The following is a 22,434-nucleotide window of genomic DNA, read 5'->3' on the forward strand; positions in this document are numbered from 1 at the left end:
GGGTGGTTGTGTTGTTAACCATAAGGATGGCACCGGGAAAAAACAGGATTCGTCCGAACCTGCCTCGTTATTAATATACCCTTGTATATTCTAAAATCTTTATATATATATATATAACCCTAAACCCTTTCTCTCTTTATTTTTATTCTTAATCCTCTTAAAATAGGAATAAAGTTAATTAGTTTGAGACGGAACAGCGATGGGGACGGAGACGGAGATGGGAATGGGGACAGCTATTTTGAGATGGGGATGGACTGAAGATGAAGAACAAAATTTTGAGACGGGGCAGGAGTGGAGACCTTGTCGCCCGACCCCCACCCCGGTCTACTGCCATCCCTACTTAACTCGGAGTTTTGCCCGTTAAGTGACCTGGTTCTCGGTGAGGGTTTCTTCTGTTATAAAAAAAAATCTTTTATTTTTTATGCCAAAATTCATCGTTCAAGTGCACAAAAGTGATCACATTTGCCATCAGCATCACCTCTCTAGCTAGCCGCACATGAGCCAAGCCTGGGCTGTTCAAGCTTGGCTCATTCACTAAAATACTTGTTCGAGCTCAGCTTCAATCAAACTGAGCTGATGTAAAAAAAATGAATCGAGTTGTGGAGAAGGTGGGATTTGAGCCTGACATCACAAAATATATACATATATGTGCTCACCTTAAACACTTATACATTCAAGCTTAATTAGGTTAATCAATCTTAAATGAGCTCAAATGCCTGATCAAGCCAAGCATTATTTACATTTAATGAGCTTGAGCTCTTGCTCGAGCCCAGCTCGTTTACTTCAGACAAGTCCGATCCAGAGCCAACTCAGCTCATTGTGCAGCCCTACTTTCAGTGGTAACTCTCTCTCTCTCTCTCTCTCTCTCTCTCTCTCTCTCTCTCTCTCTCTATATATATATATATATATATATACATAATGCGTACAAGCAAGAGTTCCCTCAGCTAGCATTGGAATTAGATCTGAAGTGGCCAAAATAACCATATGAAAGTTGATTGAATCTTTATCTGGAAATACAGCTGTGTAAATTAAGGTAATTCTATTCTGTGAAACATTAGGGTGTTTCAATGGGTCGGGTTTACCCGGACCTGACCCGAACCAAACCCTATAGGGTCTGGGTATGGTGAGAAGACTTCCGGTCCTGACCCGGCGATCTGATTAATACATGGACATGGCTATTGTTTGTGAAATTTTATACCAGACCCGAGTTTGATTAAGACCCACAATTTTTCAATGTAAAAATAATAAAAAAATACGGTTTTACCGGGTATGGCTTGCGTCTGGTTCATGTAGTTTTTATCGGGTCCGGGTATAGTTTCTCTTATGATGGGTCTGATTAGGCCCGGGTCCGGATCCAATACCACACCCGAAAATCAAGTTCCGATCTGGTTCCACCTAAATCCGAACCAAACCCGACCCGTTGACAACCTTACTTAGGATACTTTAAAAAAAAAAACTCTTTAAAACAAAAAAACAAGACAAAACAAAAAAGGTAAAGGCCCCACTATCCACGTCAAACCTTGCTCCTTTATCCATAAAGTGGATACCTTTGAGAAAAGCAGAAACGAGGGGAACTGTTGATGTCCACTTTTGCTTTTAGGTGAAGTTCCCATGCATTCTTTATCCATTTATATGAACATATTGACATTCATCCTTCAACCCTAGCCCAGTTATTGAGCAAAAACTATCCTGGAGTTGCGACTCTTTTAACATTATGGGAAACATAATTAATTAATATAATTAATTATATGCTTACATAGAACACCATATTGTGGTGTTTACCCATGTGGTCGGCGGGGTCCTGTATCAAGCTGAAGACCCAAGATCGAATCCCGCTAGCACATGGGGGATGCCGTTGCTTTATCACAGTTCGGGCTAGGTGGCCGTGTCCTCAACCTGGAGTTTTACTCCCCAGGATGTAGACCCATTACGTGACCTAGTTCTCAGTGAGGGTTTGCCTTCATCATATATAAAATAAAATAGAACATTATAATGCACATTAATTGAAAAGATCTTTCTATAGTTAACATAAGATGATCTTGGTTACCATTAGCAAATCTTTCAAGTGTTCTATGCTTAATACTTCAAAACAATTTGTGCATGTGACAAGTGAAGCATATTATCAAAGTGGCCAAAATGATCTTCACCAAGTAACTATATGTCTTGTTTAGTTTGGCATATAAGGCCATTTATAAAGTAACTAATTAGCCGAACCATGACTACATCAAGGAATCAAAGTGATCCCCCTTAATCTCAATTAACTGAATTTGTATAGCATTAGAAATGGATTAATTTGGTGATTAAATTAATCCCAACTTTCATTCAAAAGGAATGTTGGTTTTGTTTACATGGGGTAGGTTGGTTTTGTTTACATGGGGGTAGGTAGGTTTGAATTTTGAACCTCAAAGCACAAACAACATTGACCAGTTAGGGCCAGTTCCGAATCTCGACGTTGGGATGGGCCTTTATGCATTTGGTGTTCTTGAGGCAAAATCTTGGTCAAACGCATATGATGATCCCGTTTAGAGTTTCGGCGCTAGGATGGGCATTTATGCATTTGAGATGAAAAGTGAGGCCCTTTCTCCTTTGTATTTACACTAAAGAATGGATTTGGAAAAGCAGCAACTTCCTCAAATGCATAAACTCAATAAACGCCCATCCCAGCTAGTGATCCCAAACGTACAACTAATGCATCCCACAACCCAATCTAAAACGAAACTATTCATATTTATGGACCTGAGCATGAACATACAAACCCACATCCCTGCCATTTTTGGAAACATATTTTTATGGTTCATGTGACACTTTGAAAATTGGATTCACATTTTGCAACTATGTATGATTAATTCAGGTTTGGATACATCTTACTCTGACCCAAATCCAAAACTCTTTTAAGCCCTATATGCAATTGCGTTATATCTTAACTACATGCCTCATATCTAGGGATGTCAATGAATCGGATTTTATCTGATACCCAACCAAATTTGATTATGTAATTGGATTTGGTAAGCCAAAACCATATCCGATTATAATAGGATGCAGATATGGTTTTGATTTTCCGCAGCCAAAATCTGACAAAAAACTGAATTTGATGGATATCCAAATCTATTTACATGTTAAAAAAAAAAGCAGACGAGCTTTTCACCCGTCTAAATTTGAATCTGTTAAGTCATCATTAGATCAATTTTTTTTTTATATTTACATGGAGAAACTGCTCCCAAGATCAGAGACCTAGCTGTTTTTTGATGGATATCTGAATCCAAATACATTCATAAAAAAAAAAAAACAATACAGTGTTTTTCACCATCTGAAATTAAATCCATTTAACCTCGCATCTGATTAGTCGAATATAGTATTGGTTACATCCCACCAGAATCCAAACCTATTTACACTCCTACTGGTCAACCAGAAAGTACACTCGGCTTTGACTTGAAAAGATCAGGTGCAATATGATTGCATAAATATTTGTGCATTAATCACTTCATCACCCTCCATCTCGGGAACAGGCCTGTCAATTGTGGGGCCCAATGCCTGATGCTTAATGCACAAATTTTGTGTCATGTAATTGCACCCTATTCAGACTCCTGCTTTGATCAATAAGGGACTTCTCCAGGAACATCCTAGAGTGAAGATCAAGTGCAACAGCTGACAGTCTGTATCCCAAGGATGAAAGGTGATCAAGTGCAGCAGCACACCGAAAGTGTGCATCATCACATTTCACCTGATCCTCCCTAACAAAGGCAGGCGGAGTCCTCGTTGGCCGCATCAAGGGATATATGTACATTCAATAATTGGAAAGAATTTTCAATAAAGCAGTAGGCATTGTGGTAAAATGGATGTTATTAAACAGAGTAGTCAGAGAGCCGTTGACTAAGCCAGTGCTTGAAAATTGGCATCTTGGATATGAATTAAATTAGGGTATTGGCTGACCTACTACCGTTAAATCTAACGCCGTTAGGTCCAGCATGAGTTGCATATAAAAGGAAGACGAGGCTACTGTCTGATGGATTCTGACCCATTTGCCTGGGCAGCCTTCTTTGATGGGTCTCTTCTCTTGGTGAAGGAAATACAGGTTGAGACAATGAAGCATATGGGAGGAGGTCCCTTATGCTGCAAATACATGGCTACACAAGTCCAATCTCTTCTTGTTATAGCCAAAGGTAAGCTCTCTCTCTCTCTCTCTCTCTCTCTCTCTCTCTCTCTCTCTCTCTCTCTCTCTCTCTCTCTCTCTCTCTCTGAAATATGGAAATTTCTTTTCTTACATTTGATTCTCTTCTGGCCAATTCCATGGCTTTTGTTTCTCTTGCTTCTTTTTATTGATTGATGCAAAATGAGTCTGCTTATTCCTGGACTTGTTTGGATGTTACCTTTGGTTTCAGAGCCAATTGATAAATAACCAGGTCACAGGGTAGCGCTAAAACGTGGTGTTTGCAGATGTGATAGTGCAACCAAGGATATTCGGCTAGTATAAAAAAAAACAAGGTAAAGAACTGAAAAGCTTTCCTGCACACCATTTAGCAAAACAATGCTTGTGTTGTGAAGTTGGTTAAAGAGTGTTGTGAGTGACGAAGACTTACTTTAGCTTTTAATGCCCCCATGCTTTGAGGACTTTTCTTAAGAAAGATGAAAGCTTGAAAGGAATTGTTATTACCACTGTTTCACATATAGGGATTAATGAAAGCTGTGTCTGTGGAGAGAGAGAGAGAGAGAGAGAGAGAGAGATAAGAAACTTAAAAGACTAGTAAGTTCTTAAAAAATGAAAAGAAGGGGAAGAAGAAGACAAGATAGGGACGCTAATATATCAAATAAAAACTAAAAAAGTATGACCACAGCCACCATAATCGATTTTAATATCATGGACAAAAATCTGAGTGCATCGGTGTCCTCTCTCACACAGCCCTTTGTTCATTAATTACAAATAGGTATTTGGTTGAGTCTTCCCAAAAATTTAAGACAACAAAAACATTAATTATGTGGTTGCTAATAAAATATATGCTATTTACTATTATCTTTTTTAATAATATGCACAACAGCTTCAATTAGGTTGGAAGTTAACTATCAACTTATCTAATTAGTTATGAGAAAAATCTATGTATCTTGGGAAGGGGAGGTCAGCCTTCCATTCAAATTGCCTTAATTATCTCATTATTTTATGCTTTTATTCAAAAAAATTTATTTTTGCTCATTAAGTAGGCAACAGTCTGACCAATTATCTTGGTGTTCAAAGCTTTCGCTTAGCTCAGCTTGAGCTTGTCTTTGGTTTTAAGGCATGTTCACAGCTCGCTTAGGTGAGGCATAGCTTGGACTTCAACTTGGCTTAGCTTACCTTAATTTTTCAATTTCTTTCTATCTTTTCTTTGTATGGTACTGGGTGGAATTGAGCATAATCTTATCATCCTCTTTTCTTTTCTTTTTTTGCGCCTTGGTGATTTGCAGATGTGGAAAAGGACCGATGAGGTATTATCCTCTCCTTATCTGACCCTGCTAATAGGGGTGATCAGATTGTCTCATCTTGTCCTCCTCATGTTACCATAGCTGCCCATGTGTCTCTCTTCCTTTTTACCGTACGTAGCTGATCTGGAGCACTCCCATATAACCCACACACACACAATATATATGTCACTAGAATATGAGAAGTGGAAATATGATAACTAACGTGTGAACCTCGATTTTCATGAATTTTTTGTTCTTCTGTTAAATCTAACCATACGGATAGATGTGATTTCCATGTTTGGTTTTATAAGAAGCCGCTATTGATTCATCCAATTTTGATGCATAAACAAGATTTTTTTAAGGCTCAATTTAAAATCAATGGATCATAATCTTCATAAATATTCAAGCATTCAAAAATTACATTTTTCATAAAAAATACACAATTAATCCAATGGTTGATTCCTTGCAAATTCACCATGCCAAGCACATCCACATGGTTGGATTTGCAAAAAAAGTGTTGGAAATGCTCGTATTTCTAGTTCTCATATTCTAGTGACTATATATATATATATATCAAAAAACCTATTATGAAACAGGATACCTTGTCTGAATGGATTTAACCACCAAATATTGGATCTAACCATGCAAATATGTTTTGCACGACATATTTACCTTGTTACTAGCTTTAATCATATTCAATGCATCTTAAGATTCAATTTTCAAGATAGTGAAAAATCAACCACATTTCATAAAGATGGGTTTGGCCTAAAAATGGCTCAAAACATTATGTTGGATTCAACTCATGAAAATAGATCATGCTAAAGAAATTCCAAAGGTTAGTTTTGCTCCAGAGATTAGATCTATGTAAATCAAGAGCTACTCTCTCAGTTTTATTCACCATGGACCCCTCTCTCTAATCAATTCTATCGCAGTAAACCTTGGAAATCAAAGTGCCATAATTAGTAACGGTGGAAATCACATTTCATGACGTACACCAAACCCAAAGACAAATATTGGACGTCAGATCTTCAAGATCCACGGCCCACGTTGACATTTTGTACACACATCACGGGCTCCTCATCATCAACGCTTCAACTTATTCCTGATGCATATCGTTTTCTTTCCTTTTCAGGGTTAAGGAGAAGACACTTCCAGTGAGGAGAGAGAAAGGCTTCAGCCTTCAGCGTATCCTAGGGGACGGGACACTGAGGTCAATGCCATCTTTCCTCCTGTCTCTTTCTTAACTATTGATCACGATCACGAGGCTGCAAACGACATCTGAGCGGTCAATCTTGTTCTTTGGAAGTTATACTCACTCTCTCACCAAACTTTTTTTTTTTGAAAGACTCTCTCTCTAACTAAATTCAGTCTATAATCAACCAACAAGAGAAGATACAAAGATGGTAACCCAAAACTTTCCGAGTCTTCACTTTCTCTTTTCATTTCTACTGATTCCATGTGTGTTTTCCTGCAACTCTTCAGACTACCTTATTGCAATGATGGCATTCCGAACCCTCAGGGGGTTCGAACCCGAGACCTCCCTCAATTGCACAAGCCCCATGAGAGAGATAGTCCTTCCATCCAAGGGTCTCAGTGGCACCATCTCCTGGACGTACATCGACAACCTCACTCGACTCCAGTCGTTGGATCTCTCTAACAACTCCATCCAAGGGTCCATCCCAGGTAGGTTCTGGTACACCACCAAGTTGATGCATCTCAACCTCGCCAACAACCAACTCGGTGGGGGTATCGGTTTCCGTGCGTCCGATCCGAGTCGATTCGTCTCGGTTCTTCAGACCCTCAACCTCTCCAACAACCGGTTCACCAGCTTCGTCTCGCTCTCTGCCTTCCGAAACCTCCGGGTTTTAGATGTCTCGCGCAATCGAATCTCGAACAACTCTGTACTTGTCAACGCTTTCGATCTCGGCTGGCTCTCCTTCCTCTCGGTGTCGGGGAACAAAATCGGGTCTCTTCCGAATCGGTTGAGTTACTCGAGTCGTATCGCTCACCTGGATCTCTCTGGGTGTACTCTCTCTGGTAGCCTAAAACCCATCTATTTTCTCACTTCTCTGTCGTACTTAGATGTCTCGGATAACCGTCTCAGTGGTTCATTCCCCGGAGACTTCCCTCCGATACGTAAACTGAGCTTCCTAAACGTCTCGTTCAACCAATTCACTGGCATATTGGACGCCGAGACGGCCAGAAGATTCCGAAGCTCTGCTTTCATCAACTCGGGTCTGACGGTTTCTCGTCCCCCGGTTCCACATCCGGTTCTCTTAAGAGCCGGTTCGAGTAGGAAAAGGCATGCCAGTGCCATAATAGGTGCTGCATCTTCTGCTGGGTTCATTTTGTTGGTGGGAATTCTTTTGGGGTGTTTGTGTAGGAGGAAGAAGAGGTCCACAAGGAAATGGATCGTCTCGAAACCGCCATTTCCAGTCAAGCTCGACGAAACCGGTCCGTTCTCCTTCCAGACCGATTCAGGGACCTGGGTCGCGGACATCAAGGAACCGACATCAGCTGCCGTCGTGATGTTCGAGAAGCCGTTGATGAGCCTCACGTTCGCCGATCTCATCTTGGCGACGTCTCGGTTTAGCAAGGGGTCTCAGTTGGGCGAGTCGCAGAGAGAACCGGTTTACAGGGCGGTTCTCACAGGGGACATTCATGTGGCAATTAAGGTGCTGGAGCGGGCTAGAGATGTTGGGGCGGAGGAAGCCGTGGCCAAGCTGGAGACCTTGGGGAGGATCAAGCATCCCAATCTCTTGCCGCTCCTTGGGTACTGCATAGCAGGTAAGGACATGCAGGGGCATATTGGTCATTGTGTTGTGCGCGGGTTTACTTTAGTACCTGGATTTGGGATCCAAGATTTTTTTTTTTTATTTCTTTTTAAAAAAGGCAAGCTGGGGTTAGGCCGATCCCACCAGTTACACAACATACCATTGGGTTTTGAACTTGCAACGCCCCAAACACATGGTGACGGACACTAACAACTCCTACCAAATAAGCCGAGCCCGGTTGGTATTTAAGATTCAAGAATTAGAGATACACTAGTCTCTAGTCGGTTATAAATGTATTAATAAAATTATATATTAAATATATTATAAAAATATCATTGCTTCTTAAAATGTGTAAGCTTTTGATTCACCTCTAGGGGTGCGTTTGGATTCCCACAGATGGCAAAATTAGAATTTGATTCTATCAAAATTCTTCAGTCGAAAACAAGGGAAAAGTAAATCTTGATAGAATTGGATTCCAAATCCACCCAATTCTGGGAATCCAAACACATCAGTAGGGCTACTATGCATATATTAGGCAATCGTATTAATATGACACAGTAGAGTGGTATTGTTTGCAGGCAAGGAGAAGCTCTTGTTGTATGAATTCATGCCAAATGGGAACCTGTACCAGTGGCTTCATGAGCTCCCAACTGGTGAGACCAATGTGGAAGACTGGAGCATGGACACATGGGAGCAGCAGACTGGTCGGGACCACTCCACGGAGAAAATGGGTTGGATCACTCGGCACCGGATTGCCGTGGGCATTGCGAGGGGTCTTGCTTACCTACACCATGCAGGGGCCAAGCCCATTGTGCATGGCCGACTCCATCCATCCAACATCCTCCTAGACCATGACTTTCAGCCCCGGATCTCCGATTTTGGATTCAAGGAGATTGTCGATGGACACCAGCCTATCTACTCTGAACCCAGATCCGATCCAGAGAACACGGAATCTGATGTGTACAGCTTTGGAGTGGTCCTGCTAGAGCTGTTAACTGGAAAAGTTGGGTCAGATGAGATGGTGGCATGGGTCCGGAACTTGGTCCGGGAGAAGCATGGGGTCAAGGCGATCGACCCGAGGTTGAAAGGGTGTGGGTCCATAAGCGGCATGGTCGAAAGCTTGCGGGTCGGGTACCTATGTACAGCAGAGTCCGGTAAGAAGCGGCCCACCATGCAGCAGGTTGTTGGGCTGCTTAAGGACATAAGCACATGCCAGTCTGTGCATGATCCATGAAGTCTTTCATCATCATCATCATCATCATCGGCTCTTAGGCTGTATAGTGATGTTCAAAGTTGTTATTTAGGTCCATGAAATTTGAGGCTTTGTCTGACATTGGTTGTATGATTATTCTTTACAATGGTGTACCAAGCTAGGCAGCATTATCTCAATGATAAGAGATTGGTTTTTGAGTTTGATGTGCTTGAAGATACATGATCCAAATCAAGCCAATATGTGTTTGATCTTGTGTACATATGATGAACAATCCATGGCACTAAGACTTGATCTCTAACGGCAATTCCTACCTAAGCGTCAGATTTTTTTCAATGCCTTTAAGTATCAGCGATATTTTGACAAGGGTGGTGCATATTGCTACAGTAGTTTGTAGGTAGTCGTCAGTATCGGCCTGAATGGGTACGTATCGTATATCGCCAGAAAATCGATATGATACTGATTTTGAATCAGCTATTTTTTAATAAATATAAAAAATAGCTGAAATTATTTTGTAATATTATTTTAATGGATTTAACACTTGCCACCATATGATTGACACATAATATTTTTTGGCTGATTCAGAACGATTCACTTGAGAATCGGTATCGGCTTTAGTGGAAACAGGCTCTTAGATAGATGATCCAATTGGAACACAGATGCAAGTTTTTATAAGGCTTCAAAAATCAACTGCTTAGAATATGCGATACTTTTTCAGGTCATAAAATCAGGTTTTTTACTAAAAAGATACAAATCAGGTTTTAACCCATGAGAGCTTCGCTCATATGGTAAGGACAACTCGTGGACGTCACCAAGTTTTGTCTTGAAGAAAAAAGCGTTTTTTTTTTTTTAGGAAAAATAAATGTGACCAAGTCAGACTGTTTTGCTCCACTTGAAAAAAAAATTAAAACGGAGATAAAGGTTCAAACACACAAGATTCCAATGAGATAGCTGAATGGTTATGTCCAATCGAGGGGTCTTGAGTTTGAATCCCACAACTCGCCTATAAAAAACAAAAGGAAAAAGGTTTAGGACATTCTTCTTGACAACGATGGTAGGACAGGCTGCAAATACTGTTGGATCTTGGTAATTGGATCCAATGTAACCATGCAGGCTCACAATGAAATATCCAAAGAGCCATACAATGGTGGGGGCTGCTCTTAACTCACAAAACGGCCACCAAGAAGAGGACTATAAATCTCCAGCCCCGGCGCACTGCAGGTTATAATGACAACAGGAACTCCCCTAAGGCAGTCTGTTTCCCCCACAGTTTTCTCATCTCTCTTCTTTTCTTTATTCTCTCCTCCCTCACTCTGCTCACACCTCGATCAAAATTCCAACAAATACCTTCACTCAATATAGATTAGTCACTTGCTCCATGGGGATGGGATTTGGTATAGTGGGGTGGCCGGGGCATAGGTCATTAAGCCTTAAGAGTAAGGATCCTACGTACCCTTTGAAGTTTTGTGCATCTGGGACGACGGCCATAGATATAGCAGGCCGAGCCAGTACGACCAGGTCTACACTTTGACGTGGTTTCTTCCAGTCATTTAAAAAAATAGAGGATAGGTTAGTCACTTAGGCTTTCACCTTATCTTCAACTTCATCTTTTGGTTGTCCCTTATCTTTCAAACTCAATAACTTAATTGTTATTTTGATGAGCTCATCAATGATGTCAAAAGTCAATTATGGAGTTTACCACTTCCATTATACAACCAAGATCTGCTCATTTTGATCCATCGTAGCTTTTGGATAGAATCATTAGAAGGGCTGACTTGAAAGACTGGACATGGAAGGGTTGTTGACTGTGCAATTCTGAATAGCCCACGTGAATATGTGGGCTAATAAAACAACAATGAGGTGGGGAAAGCAGAAAAGAAAAGCAGGGCTGTGACAAAATAGAAAAGGGGGGCAGTTGTGGAGTGGATAAATAATGATAAGGTGATCAATTTGTGAAAGCATTCAGTTGGACAGCAGCAAACCCTAGTCTTTTTGTCTTCCTGATCTTTGAAATGATTCTTTTTTTCTTTTACTTTTGGCTGACCACGTGAGCCGCCCTGATAAGAAGGTGCAACATCTATAACCGTTGATGATCGAACATCGTTTTTACTCTAATGATCGAGTTCTATACATTACATTTTTATCATTTATTTAGTAAGCAACACATTTTAGATATGTATGTGCTACATGAAATATGCTAAACAAGTTTTTTAGTTTTTTTTTTTTAATTTCTGACCATATTTATGTGATTTACATACTTGATTTTATAAGTGTTAGCTCTTGAATCATTCAATTCCGGTACATGGGTGAGTTTCATATGATTCAAAAAATCAATGATCTAAATTTTTGAGGCTTCAAATATTATTTTCTCATTGAAAACACATGATTGAAGTGGCAATTTTTAGTAAATCTCCATGCTAAACACATATATAGGGTCAAAATCACGAAAAAGCCAAAAAAAACCTTGCAACATGTTTGCGTACGCACTCTCTCTCAAACATTAATAAGTTCATCATAAATTTGTATTGGGTTAATGTTTGCTGCAATTGATTGTATTTACAATGGACTTAGCAAAGCCCAGTTTTTTTTTTTTATTACATCTGACATTATAGATCTGATCTACATGTTTTTAGTAGAAAAGTGGTTGTTGGATCACTAGAATATGACCTCTATACAAGTTTTTCTGGCTATGAAAAAAACAATAGCTATAAAATGTACTGATTTATCTGATAAAAAAACATTTTTTTGTCAAAAAATATGATTAAAGAGTTTTTTTCACTAGGGATGGAAGTGGACCGTGGTGGATGCAGGGGACAGGGTCTCTCACCATCTCAAAATTCTGCCTTCCATCCCCACCTTCATCCTCGCCTCCATCCCTGTTTCATGTCCTACATCTCCGATCCAAATGGGGTCAGGCAGGGCGGGGCCCTATTTTTTCCAGTCCATTGCCATCCCTACTTGGGGCGAGGTGAGGCAGGGGAGGGGCCCCATTTTTTCCCAATCCAAACAGGGCGAAGCGAGGAGGGGCAGAGCCCCGTTTCTCCCTTATTCATTGTCATCCCTAAAGAAAGAGGTTGAACAGATGAAGAAGAGCTTACTAGAGAAGCAGCAACCCAAGAAGGAGAGGGTCGTTTTAGCTTTAGGATTATAAATTAGAAATATATATAAGGGAGTTACATTAAATTTCATTAAACCATTAAAGGTATTTTAGTTATTTTACTAACAAAGATCGAGGACAAGACGGGGCGGGGGAAAGCATAAGTCCATCCCCACCTTCATCCCCGTTTCATGTCCTCCATCCCCGGTCTAAATGGGGTGAGGCAGGACGGCGCCCCATTTTTTCCCGATCCATTGCCATCCCTACTTTTCACTAAATCGAGCATGTCAAACACATATAGGAGGTTAGATTGAGTAAAAAAAACGTGCATATGAGATTGCAACTGGATTATACCAAATATAAATAAAATATATATCACTGTTATATTTAAAAATAGTAGTTATGCATTAATTTATAAATAAAATAAAATGGATGTCACTTATTAGCTGCATTAGGATGTGTATTTAATATACACAACCCAATAGACATTTCAAACTTAAAATGATTCAAACCATAAATTTAAATTGAATTGAATTGAATATAATAGTTCTCATTTAGGGTTCAATAAGTTCTCAAAACAATGACTCCCAAAAACTATCACAATCTAATCCACCAAAAACATAACATTTGATCCCTCCAGCAAGTCGGTCCCTCAATTATTGTGCCTCGTACCTGAAAAAGGTTTTTAAAAATGTTGTAAGAACCAAAGTTCTCGTAAGAGTCCCTGTAAGAAAACTGGTATAAATCAAATCAAACATAAGTTAAGAGAACTCTACAAACATTACATATTGAAAACAAGTTTGCAATATAAGGAGTTCAAATAAAACAACCAACAATCTTATACTAAATTAAACATTTAAGGATATGTGAACCAATACAATATACATAAATGGTTTTTAAGTTCAATTGTCAGTATTGTTTTTACATGCATATCTTTACTTAATGCACACAATTAAGTTTTCACTTGTATAAAACCTGCGGATACCCAAAATGAGTCAAATTTCTGAAGTTCAAGGCAGTTCTCAGTAATAGCTTAACACACAATTTATATTTTATTATTTGGGTCTTACACATGTCCCTCGATCGACGTCAGGAATCAACACCATCAATCACAATATTAGGAATTAACACCTAATATCGAGATGACAAACAAATCAATATTTGTTGATGCTACTTTCTCGATATATCAATAACTGCACCTGAGTCTAACAACACCATCCCTAGGTAAAGTGGCGGGAGTTCCCTAAAATATGAATCGAACATCAAGTTTCTGAAAAAAATAATGCACACAGTATTCAGTATCCTCACGGTTCCCTATGACCACCATAAGAGGTTCATACCCTTTTAGAAGGCTACCAAGAAAAAAAAATTATTACATCGTTTTGGTCTTTTTTTTATCATTTTTAATCAATTAAGGGTTCTTTAATGAATTTGGGCTTTTGTCTTGTCAATTTCAATAATATAATTAATTCAAAAGCAATATAAAATAGTTTTGCAATGCATTTAAAACTTGTTATTTCATGAACAAGATATGCACCTGGCCTCCAAAGGCCCATCAGTGGTTCATACATAACCACTACACAATTTAATAAAATTTAAATATTATTGCAAATTTTGATAAACAACAATCACACATAGATATTCAAATTTGTGTTCACGGTACAACATCAATGCATATATGTAACAAATAAATGAATAAACATTCAAACAAGCAAATGAGTTTTACCCTATCAACCAAAAATCCAAAACTTTTATAACCAATACAAATCAACATCTATTAGGTTCTGGTTTGACCAAATATCCAAGACATATCGTATGTACTGATTTCTAAAGAGAATTTTGATTTAATAAAAAATCATATTGCAGGATCTTTAAAAAAAATTAGATTTTCAAATTGATTTCCAAATCAAATTTTCAATATAGTATGACAGTTAACTAAAATTGGTCAGGTTTAAGAGTGGATGTCCAACTTGATCCCTGCCAACCGAAACAGGGTTCACGATTTCTAATGGAAATCAGAATAGAAAACAATCAGATTTCTGTATAGGTTAAAGTTCAGCCTAGGATTGATGAAGCTTTCAGATTTAGCTAATTGTCCACAACAAAACAGTTTTATCCGTTGCTAACGAAATATCAGATTTTTCTTTCTAAACCATAAAAATTAAACTTTTAAACAAAAATTGAAACCTAATTTTAGAAAAAGCCCATTATCTTTGACCATACTTAACCATAGTTCAAATCATATTTATCAAAATATGAGAAGCTAAATTTATTTAAAACGTCTGTTAAACCAAAACATCGATAGCATGTTCGATTTCTAACATGACATCCAGCCTAACATTAATATATATATGAACAATCCAGATGTGTCGATAGGCCCGTTTCAGCAAGCAGACACTGTAAGATCATGTGTTTTTACACTTAGTTAAATTTTTACACTTAAAAAAAAAAAACAGATTGGTTTTAAAAAAAATTATTGTGCTAACAGGGTGTTGCCGAACCAGGTTCAGTTGGGCGGCAGCATGGCCTGTCAGGCCGCCCAGCTGAACCAGGTTCGGCTGGGGTAGTGATGGGTCTGTCAAGCTCAACCGACTAGGTCGGATAGGTCCGATTGGCCAAGTACAAAATAATAATAATAATAATAATATATGTATATTCATGTTCATTTTATGTTTCATCTAAATAGGTTATGTGTTTATGTAAATTCTGTTAAAAGAAAGCAACAATGCATGCCATCTTTTGACCAAATAATATGTGGATTGCTACGTGATCAAATTTGTTAGTTCATGCTTATTTTTTATATCATGAAGCTTGATTTGAATTCAGTTATCCATGTTAATTTTCATAATTTGCTTTTTGTAATAGACTTAACCTTATGCATGCAAAAGAATACAAATTTTCACATGCTTAGACTTGATATATTATGTTGGATCAAGGTAATATTGTAAGGTTGCTTTCATGTGCATGTGCATACATGAAACTATTGTGTTTTGACACATGCATCATTGTATAAGTGATTCCATGTTTAGTTGAGATGATTCATTAATGAAAACATGTAAATGGCATGATTATGTGAGCACATGCGTAATAGTTTTGTTGTTCATGCATATTTTTGTTTAGCATATGTGAATGCGCATTGTAAAACATGTGAAAAGAATGCATAAATAGCATGTTCTTTATGATTTTTGCATATGAATGCATCGATGATAAAAAATGAATCATTGTAAGTAGGGGTGGCAATCGGGTCGGGTTGGCGGGTCTGGTCGGGTTGGCGGGTCATCATACCTCAACACGAACCGTTTACCCGAACCCGACCCGTTTATTAAACGGGTTGGTTGTGGCAAACATAAATCCGACCCATTTATTAAACGGGTAACCCAACACGACACGGTTAACCCATTTAATAAACAGGTTGGCAGGTTGGCGGGTCGGGTAAACGGGTTGGCGTAAGGGTTGGCGGGTCGGGTTCGAGTAAACGGGTTGGCGGGCGGTTGGCGGTAAACGGGTTCGGGTAAACGGGTTGACCCGCTCTCCTAACCCATTTATTAAATGGGTCATCCGGGTTGGCGGGTTGGCATACCCCTAACACGAACCTGACTCGTTTAATAAATGGGTTAGGCGGGTCGACCCGTTTACGACACTAACCCGTTTAAGCCAAATCTGAACCCGACTAAGAAGCGGGTTGGCGGGTCATGTCAGATTCTAATTGTAATTTGTGTGAGCCTTGAGCATGTGTTTATCCTTGTTTAAATGTTTTTATGCATGGCAAAAATTAAACTTGATATTATTGTTATAATTACACTATTTCATGTTTCTACGAGTTGTGGTTCTGTGATGAGCTTTGCATGTTGATTTGTGAACTTGTGTTATTAATTTTGCATGTTGATTTGCAAAATAAAAAAGAATTAATAATAAGATAAAATAAGAGAACATTGAAATATATGCTTCCTTGATATCTCTTCTTTAGTGTGGGAATCTTGGACTTATAATTTTGGAGAACTGTGAATATACTAAAACTCTGTGTGCATGTTGTGCCCCTGAACTTGATATTGAGGTTCACCTTTCGGCCACGATTTTAGAGAGATTCCACCACTTTGCCTGAGAGTGGTATGTAGACACAACTATTATTTTGGTATACCAAGAAAGTGTCATTATGGTTATTGATTTTCATAATGTCCTGATATTAGATGTTGATTTCTAATGTTTCGATGGATGGTGTCGATTTCTGATATCGATTGAGGGCTAATTGTGGAACTTAGTAATAAAATATAAATTGTGTGTTAAACTACAACTGGAAACCTAACTTGACCTCAAAAATTGTTTACATGTTTTAAGTATCTGCGGGCAACGGTGATTAAAAAGAAGAAGTAAAAGTTTATGTGCATTTAATAGAGACATGAATATAAAAGAAAACTCTGATAAAAGATAATAGTTTATTCGTGCATATTCATGTTATACATTAGATCATGCATATTTACTTATTTTCTTACTTGTGCTAAATTAATGTTTGTATGATATATGTTCTCTACTGCATGATAAATATATCTCATTGTTTAATTGATTTTTCATATTAATAATAATTCTTTCATCTTGTTTAGCAATTGTTTCTTATTGTTTAAATGATTATTTGGATTATGAATTTGTCATAATTGCATTCCTCTAAAATTTTGCATGAATTCTATTTATGTTTTTTTTACTTATTTGATTCATTAGAAGAATCTGTATGCAGAATCTTTGATTCTAACACCCCTACTTTTGTATTTTTACAGTCTTTGAAGCTCAGTGAGAGAAATTGCTATTGTGAGAAGCTACGCAGGCTATGCGACTACTTGATAGATTCTTTTGGGATAGTGTGGCTCCATATTTTGCCTTATTTATTTTCATTTGCATATGTCTTCAGACTATATGATTTTAATTAATAAAGTTTGTTTGGTTTGGATGATGGCAGTATAAGATACATTTTAATTGTAGATATGTTATAACTGTAAAGGCCTCGGGTCTCTGAGAATGTTTTCGCAAATGTTTAAAAAAAATACTATTTTTTAACAGGTACGAGTCGGGGTCGTTATACACACGAGTTCTAAATAAAAAGAGTCGTTTCTACTGGTCACTGGGAACAACCTAGAAAAAATAGTACTTAATGGATTTTTTATTTATTTATTTATTTATTTAGTAAAACTTTTAGTTCAGAACTATTCATATTCTCCTTTTTCTTGAATATGAAAACCGATCTTCAAAATAGTCACTCAAGTTCAATTTTAGACCGTTTATAAGTTCAGTTTGTATGAATTCAAAACTTTTAATGCAAGCATCGATGGGCTACCAAGTCAAGAATAAAAAATGTATGGACAAATACCCAAAACATATGACAATCTTATATGAGTTAAATCTGATCATGCAGAGCAACAATAACATAAACTTAATCACTAGAAACAACTATTAATTCAAAATTTCTAAATCATGAACCCAATTCAAAAGAGCAAACACAAATCAGAATCTATAAGCTCTAAGTGACATCAATCTTAGAAGCACGCATATCCACTATTAAGCCAATAAATCTAATTAAAATAAAGTTTAAAAATTGTAGCAAGAATCTCTAACAGGATTTAGATCTGTTTTTAATTTCACAACAATCCAAATTAGAAACTAATACCTGAATCAGTGAAAACAGGCAACGTTTAGAGAAAACGTGAAATTGTACATGGCTTCACATATTAAGCCATTTTCTTAAACCTACCTTGTCTATTGGAAGAATAGATGGTCTTATTGTTGGACATAACGGATCTGGGTCCAACCCATTTGGGTGACCTGGTTTGACACCATTAGTGGGCCACATTAGTGGACCACATAATGGGGAGATAGTGGGTGGGAGTTACGTACGTAACTGCCTCTTTCCCCATTATATAAGGGGGTCGGCTGCTATGAAGATGATGAGAGATTCATGGCAATATCCTACCTAAATTCCACATTCAGGCTTACGTGGTAAAGGGTCTTGCTCACTGTTGACCTAAGGCCTAGGCTCATCGTGGGAGTCAACCGGATGAGGAGAACACCGAGCACCTGCATGCACACTCTGTAGTGTCAGCAGATACACTTGCAGGTATGCTTTCTGTGTATGTTGATGCAGGAAACGCCAACATTTGGGTTATGGGCCCACCACACTTCCGATGTGCGTGGTTGCTTGTGGGCCTACTGGCATTTTGTTGCGACTGTCGTCGTGGGGTGAGATAAGTCACAGGTTGACAGTGCTTGTTGTTGAGGGGTGATTGTAACAGATTGAGCCTATCATCGTGGGGCAACGTGACTCATCTGTATTCAGCATATAATCGCCTGAACTCCGGTAACTGTCGCTATGGGGCAACAGCATTTCCCGACTGACCCGATCCAATTTTGTTGATTGTTTATCGCTCGGATGGCATATGGAAGCCAAGTCGTCGTCGATTTCGCTGATACCACTAGATGCAGTTAGCCGACAGGAGATCGTTGGTTGAAGGTGGCAGCCCATCGTCGTGGGGTGATGTGGTTAGTCGGTTACCGGTTGTCCATCACCGGCATCAGATGATTTTTAAAAAAAAAAATAGTTGGCTTAAGGGTTACCTGTGGTCGTCGGGCTGCAGGGGGATTTGTCGACACCAGTGTCATCGCGGAACGTCGCCAGGGGGGGTCACTAGATTGCTGGCGACGTGCGGCAACCATGGTTGAAAACCCCCTCTTTCTGCCCTGATCCCTTCGATCGTGGGGTTATGTCGGAGCGGCTAGTCTCGTCGAAGATCCATGAGGCCGGATGCTGGTCTCTGTCGCTGGCAATTTGTCGCGAACTGTCGGGGGGAGGTTTTTGCCGGGTTGCTGGCATTTGTCTGACGTCGTGTGAATCCGGGTTGAAAACCCCTTCTCTGCCTTCAGTCGTTGGGCTACCATTGGGTTGCCATCATTGGTAGCCAATAGGTCTGAGCATCGGTGCCTGCATCGGCACATCATCGCGGGGCGACGTGCACCTCCCTCGGGCGACGTGGATCGTCGTTTGGATGGGCGACGTGCTAATCAGTTTTTGAGAAACCGAAAGTATTTGGTTTCTCAGAAACGTGTTTGCTTCATTTAAGGGGGTGACCCGGGTCAGACCGGGTATTCCGACCTGGTGGAGACCCGATCTGACCCATTTTTGGTAGATCGGGTCTGCCAACATCCACCTGGATCTGGTTCGCAGTTTTGTCCCAGGATTGGACCTGGACCCATAAGGCATCGGGTCTATGTCGGATCCGGTAGACTCGGACCCATTCTGTACCGGGTTCGGGTATGGGTCAGAACCAGCATTTTGGATCGAGCTAAGGATTTGATCCTTTAGATGGACCCGGATCCACTTGGGTTTGGGTTGGTGATTAGATCCAACCCTGTTGGATCGGAGCCGGACCCATTTGGTTTCAGGTCTGGTCTGATCCGGTTAAATTGGGTCATGATCCAAAACTTTTTGGATCAGGTTGTGATCCAGACCCATCGAGTATTCGGGTCTGGGTCTAATTCGGAAGACCTGGATTCAGTTTTGAATCGGAATCAAACCCGTTTGGTTCTGGGTCTGATCTGATTGAACCGGATTAAGATCCAGATCTATTCGGATATGGATTTAATCAGGAGGACCAGGTTTATTTTATACCGGGCTAGACCCAGATCCAGTTTATACCAGGTCAGGCCCGGATCCGGTTTACAACGGGTCAAAACTGGATCCAGTTTATACCGGGTCAGATCCGGATCCAGTTTATATCCGGTCAGACCTGGATCCAACTTATACCAGGTCAGACCCGGATCTAATATGAACCGGATCAGGATCCTGGCACGATTTGAAACTGAATCGGATTTGTGACTGATTCGGCCCTTTTTTGAATCAGTTTGAAGCTAATTTTGACTGGTTTTTTCCAGTTTTTCACCGATTTCGAGAAGCTAAGACCCTATTTTCATAAATACAAAAAGATACAGGGATTTTGGCATACAATTATAGGGTTTTATGAACTTTTGTTCATACTTAGCACTGGTTCATAAGGTTTAAAACTGGTTCAGACCCTTGGATGACCGGTTCAGGGTATTTTCAGACTGGTTCTGTAAAGTCAAAAAAAATGTGACATCCATGTGTCAGACACGTGTCATTGTCGGTCTGATTAAGTTGGATCCGGATCCGAGCCTAAGCCAAACCTGGATCCGAGCCTGATTCAGACCCGGCTTCTCGAAAGATTGAGAAGCCTGCGTCTTTAAAAGACGCAGGCCTTCGGGCAAAGGGAAAAGGGCAAAAGCTCTGGCCTCTATCTATCTATCTATCTATCTATCTATCTCTCTCTCTTTCTCTCTCTCTCTCTCGGACTCTCTCTCTCTCTCGGAGCCTCCCATTCTGCGAGCGGCCACCGGCGACTAGAGTCGTTGGCCGCCCCTCTGCACACCACTACCTTCTCCCACTTCTCTATTGCGATCGACGACCTCCGGCGATCGTGCCGACGACCTCTCATCTCCTTCCTCTTTTGTGTTGTTGTCGCCCCCCTTTGATCGCCGCCCTTTTTCCTCTGCATGTGTCGATGACGTCGGAGTTGTCATTGTTGTCCTCCTCCTCAAGTAACCCCTCCTCTCTCTCTCTTTTATTTTGGCGGCAGGGGGCTCCGCCCCTGTCGCTTATTTTTGTTGACAGGGGGCTCTATCTCGTGTCGCTCATTTTGGTTGGCGGGGGGCTTCGCCCCTTGTCGCTCATTTTGTCAGCAAGGGGCTCCACCCCCTGTCACTCTTTCTTTTTGACAAAGGGCTCTGCCCCCCTGCTGTTGGCTCTCGTTGGTGGGGGACTTCGCCCCCCTACCACAGGCTCTCTCTCCGGCAGGGGGCTTCGCCCCCTTCTTGGCGACTCCTTCCGGCAGGAGGCTCTGCCTCTTGTCTTGATTTTCGTCTAGCTGGCAGAGGGACTTCACCCCCTGCCGTTGTTTCTTTTTTGGTAGGGGGTTGGACCCCTGCCCTTGTTTCCTTCGGCCGACAGGGGGCTCCGCCCCCTTGCCACTTTCTCTTCTCGTCAGGCAGGGAGGGCGAGACCTCTGCCTATGTTTTTCTCCAGCCAACAAGGGGCTTCGCTCCCTGTCGTGGTTTCTTCCGTCAGGCAAGGCGGGGCAGAGCCCCCTGCCTGTGTCCTTTTTTCCTTGGCCGCCAGAGGGCTTCTTCTCCTGCCACTGTTTCTTTTTTACCAGCAAAGAGCGGGTTCCACTCACCCCCCATGCTTGTCTCTATCTTTGGTGGGCGTTGTGGCAAGGTTGGGACCCTCCCTGTCACCCTACCCTTGCAAGGGAAGGGCTAAGCCTTCCTTGTTTTCCCTTGTTGTAGGGAAGGGAGGGTCGAGCCCCTCCCTATTTTCTGCCCAAGGTGGAAGAGAGATTGGGCCCACCTTCCCTTTCTTTCTTTATTGCGTTTGGTTTTGCCGGACAGACAAGGGTCGGCCCCTGTCTCTGCTTTCCTTGCAGGTCGAGACGGAGCCTCCGCCTCTGTGCCCTTCTGCAGGGTTGGGCGGGCGACTGAGCCTTAGCCCTTTTTTGTCATTTGGGCAGGCAGAGAGCAGGGCTCTCTGCCTTCGCTTCTTTTCGCGGCCTACTGCCAGCAAGGCATTGACAAAGGGAGCCTTTGTTGTTCTAGTAGGCAGAGAAAGCCGAGCTCCCTGCCTTGCTGCCTCTGCTGATTTTTTTCTGCAGGGAGCTGGGTTCCCTGCCTACCCTTGCTTTGGGGTCTGGTACCACTATGGGTCTTATCGGACTAGTCCTCTGTTTTGATCTGGCAGACTAATATCTTTGCTTTTTTAGGTTGCACGACGAAGCCCTTTCATGCCCCATGGCCCAAGCACGTTCGTACCTACGCTCGCAAGCGTACGAGAATCTGCAACCCCTCAAGGTAGGGGAAAGTTGCGTGAAAAG

The 22,434-nt window shown here is 40.7% G+C and overlaps 1 protein-coding gene across 5 annotated transcripts; it reads left to right on the forward strand.

The window, feature by feature from the left end:
- Window positions 1-4,005: 4,005 nt before the first annotated feature.
- LOC149843831 (calmodulin-binding receptor kinase CaMRLK-like) lies at window positions 4,006-9,633 on the forward strand. 5 transcript variants are annotated; one of them, XM_090001954.1, is made up of 6 exons: window positions 4,006-4,160; window positions 4,380-4,482; window positions 5,437-5,457; window positions 6,566-6,738; window positions 6,916-8,220; window positions 8,786-9,633. In XM_090001954.1, the coding sequence occupies exons 5-6, from the start codon at window positions 6,930-6,932 to the stop codon at window positions 9,439-9,441; spliced, it is 1,947 nt and encodes a 648-aa protein (XP_089858080.1). In that variant the 5' UTR covers window positions 4,006-4,160; window positions 4,380-4,482; window positions 5,437-5,457; window positions 6,566-6,738; window positions 6,916-6,929; the 3' UTR covers window positions 9,442-9,633. The 5 variants fall into 5 exon arrangements, with proteins under 5 accessions (XP_089858080.1, XP_089858082.1, XP_089858078.1 ...); XM_090001956.1 differs by having other exon boundaries at window positions 6,566-8,220; window positions 8,769-9,633; XM_090001952.1 differs by having other exon boundaries at window positions 6,566-8,220.
- Window positions 9,634-22,434: the final 12,801 nt, after the last annotated feature.

This window comes from Nuphar pumila, chromosome 3 (assembly GCF_984573655.1).
Source record: "Nuphar pumila chromosome 3, dmNupPumi1.hap1.1, whole genome shotgun sequence".
NCBI classification, from domain to species: Eukaryota; Viridiplantae; Streptophyta; class Magnoliopsida; order Nymphaeales; family Nymphaeaceae; genus Nuphar; species Nuphar pumila.

What these genes read in the sequence shown, in the direction of transcription:
- LOC149843831 (XM_090001952.1), top strand. Translation starts at nt 6,834, where the DNA reads ATGGTAACCCAAAACTTTCCGAGTCTTCACTTTCTCTTTTCATTTCTA. An exon ending in CCTTGGGTACTGCATAGCAG is followed by an intron (nt 8,221 to 8,785) that starts GTAAGGACATGC and finishes TATTGTTTGCAG; the next exon opens with GCAAGGAGAAGCTCTTGTTG.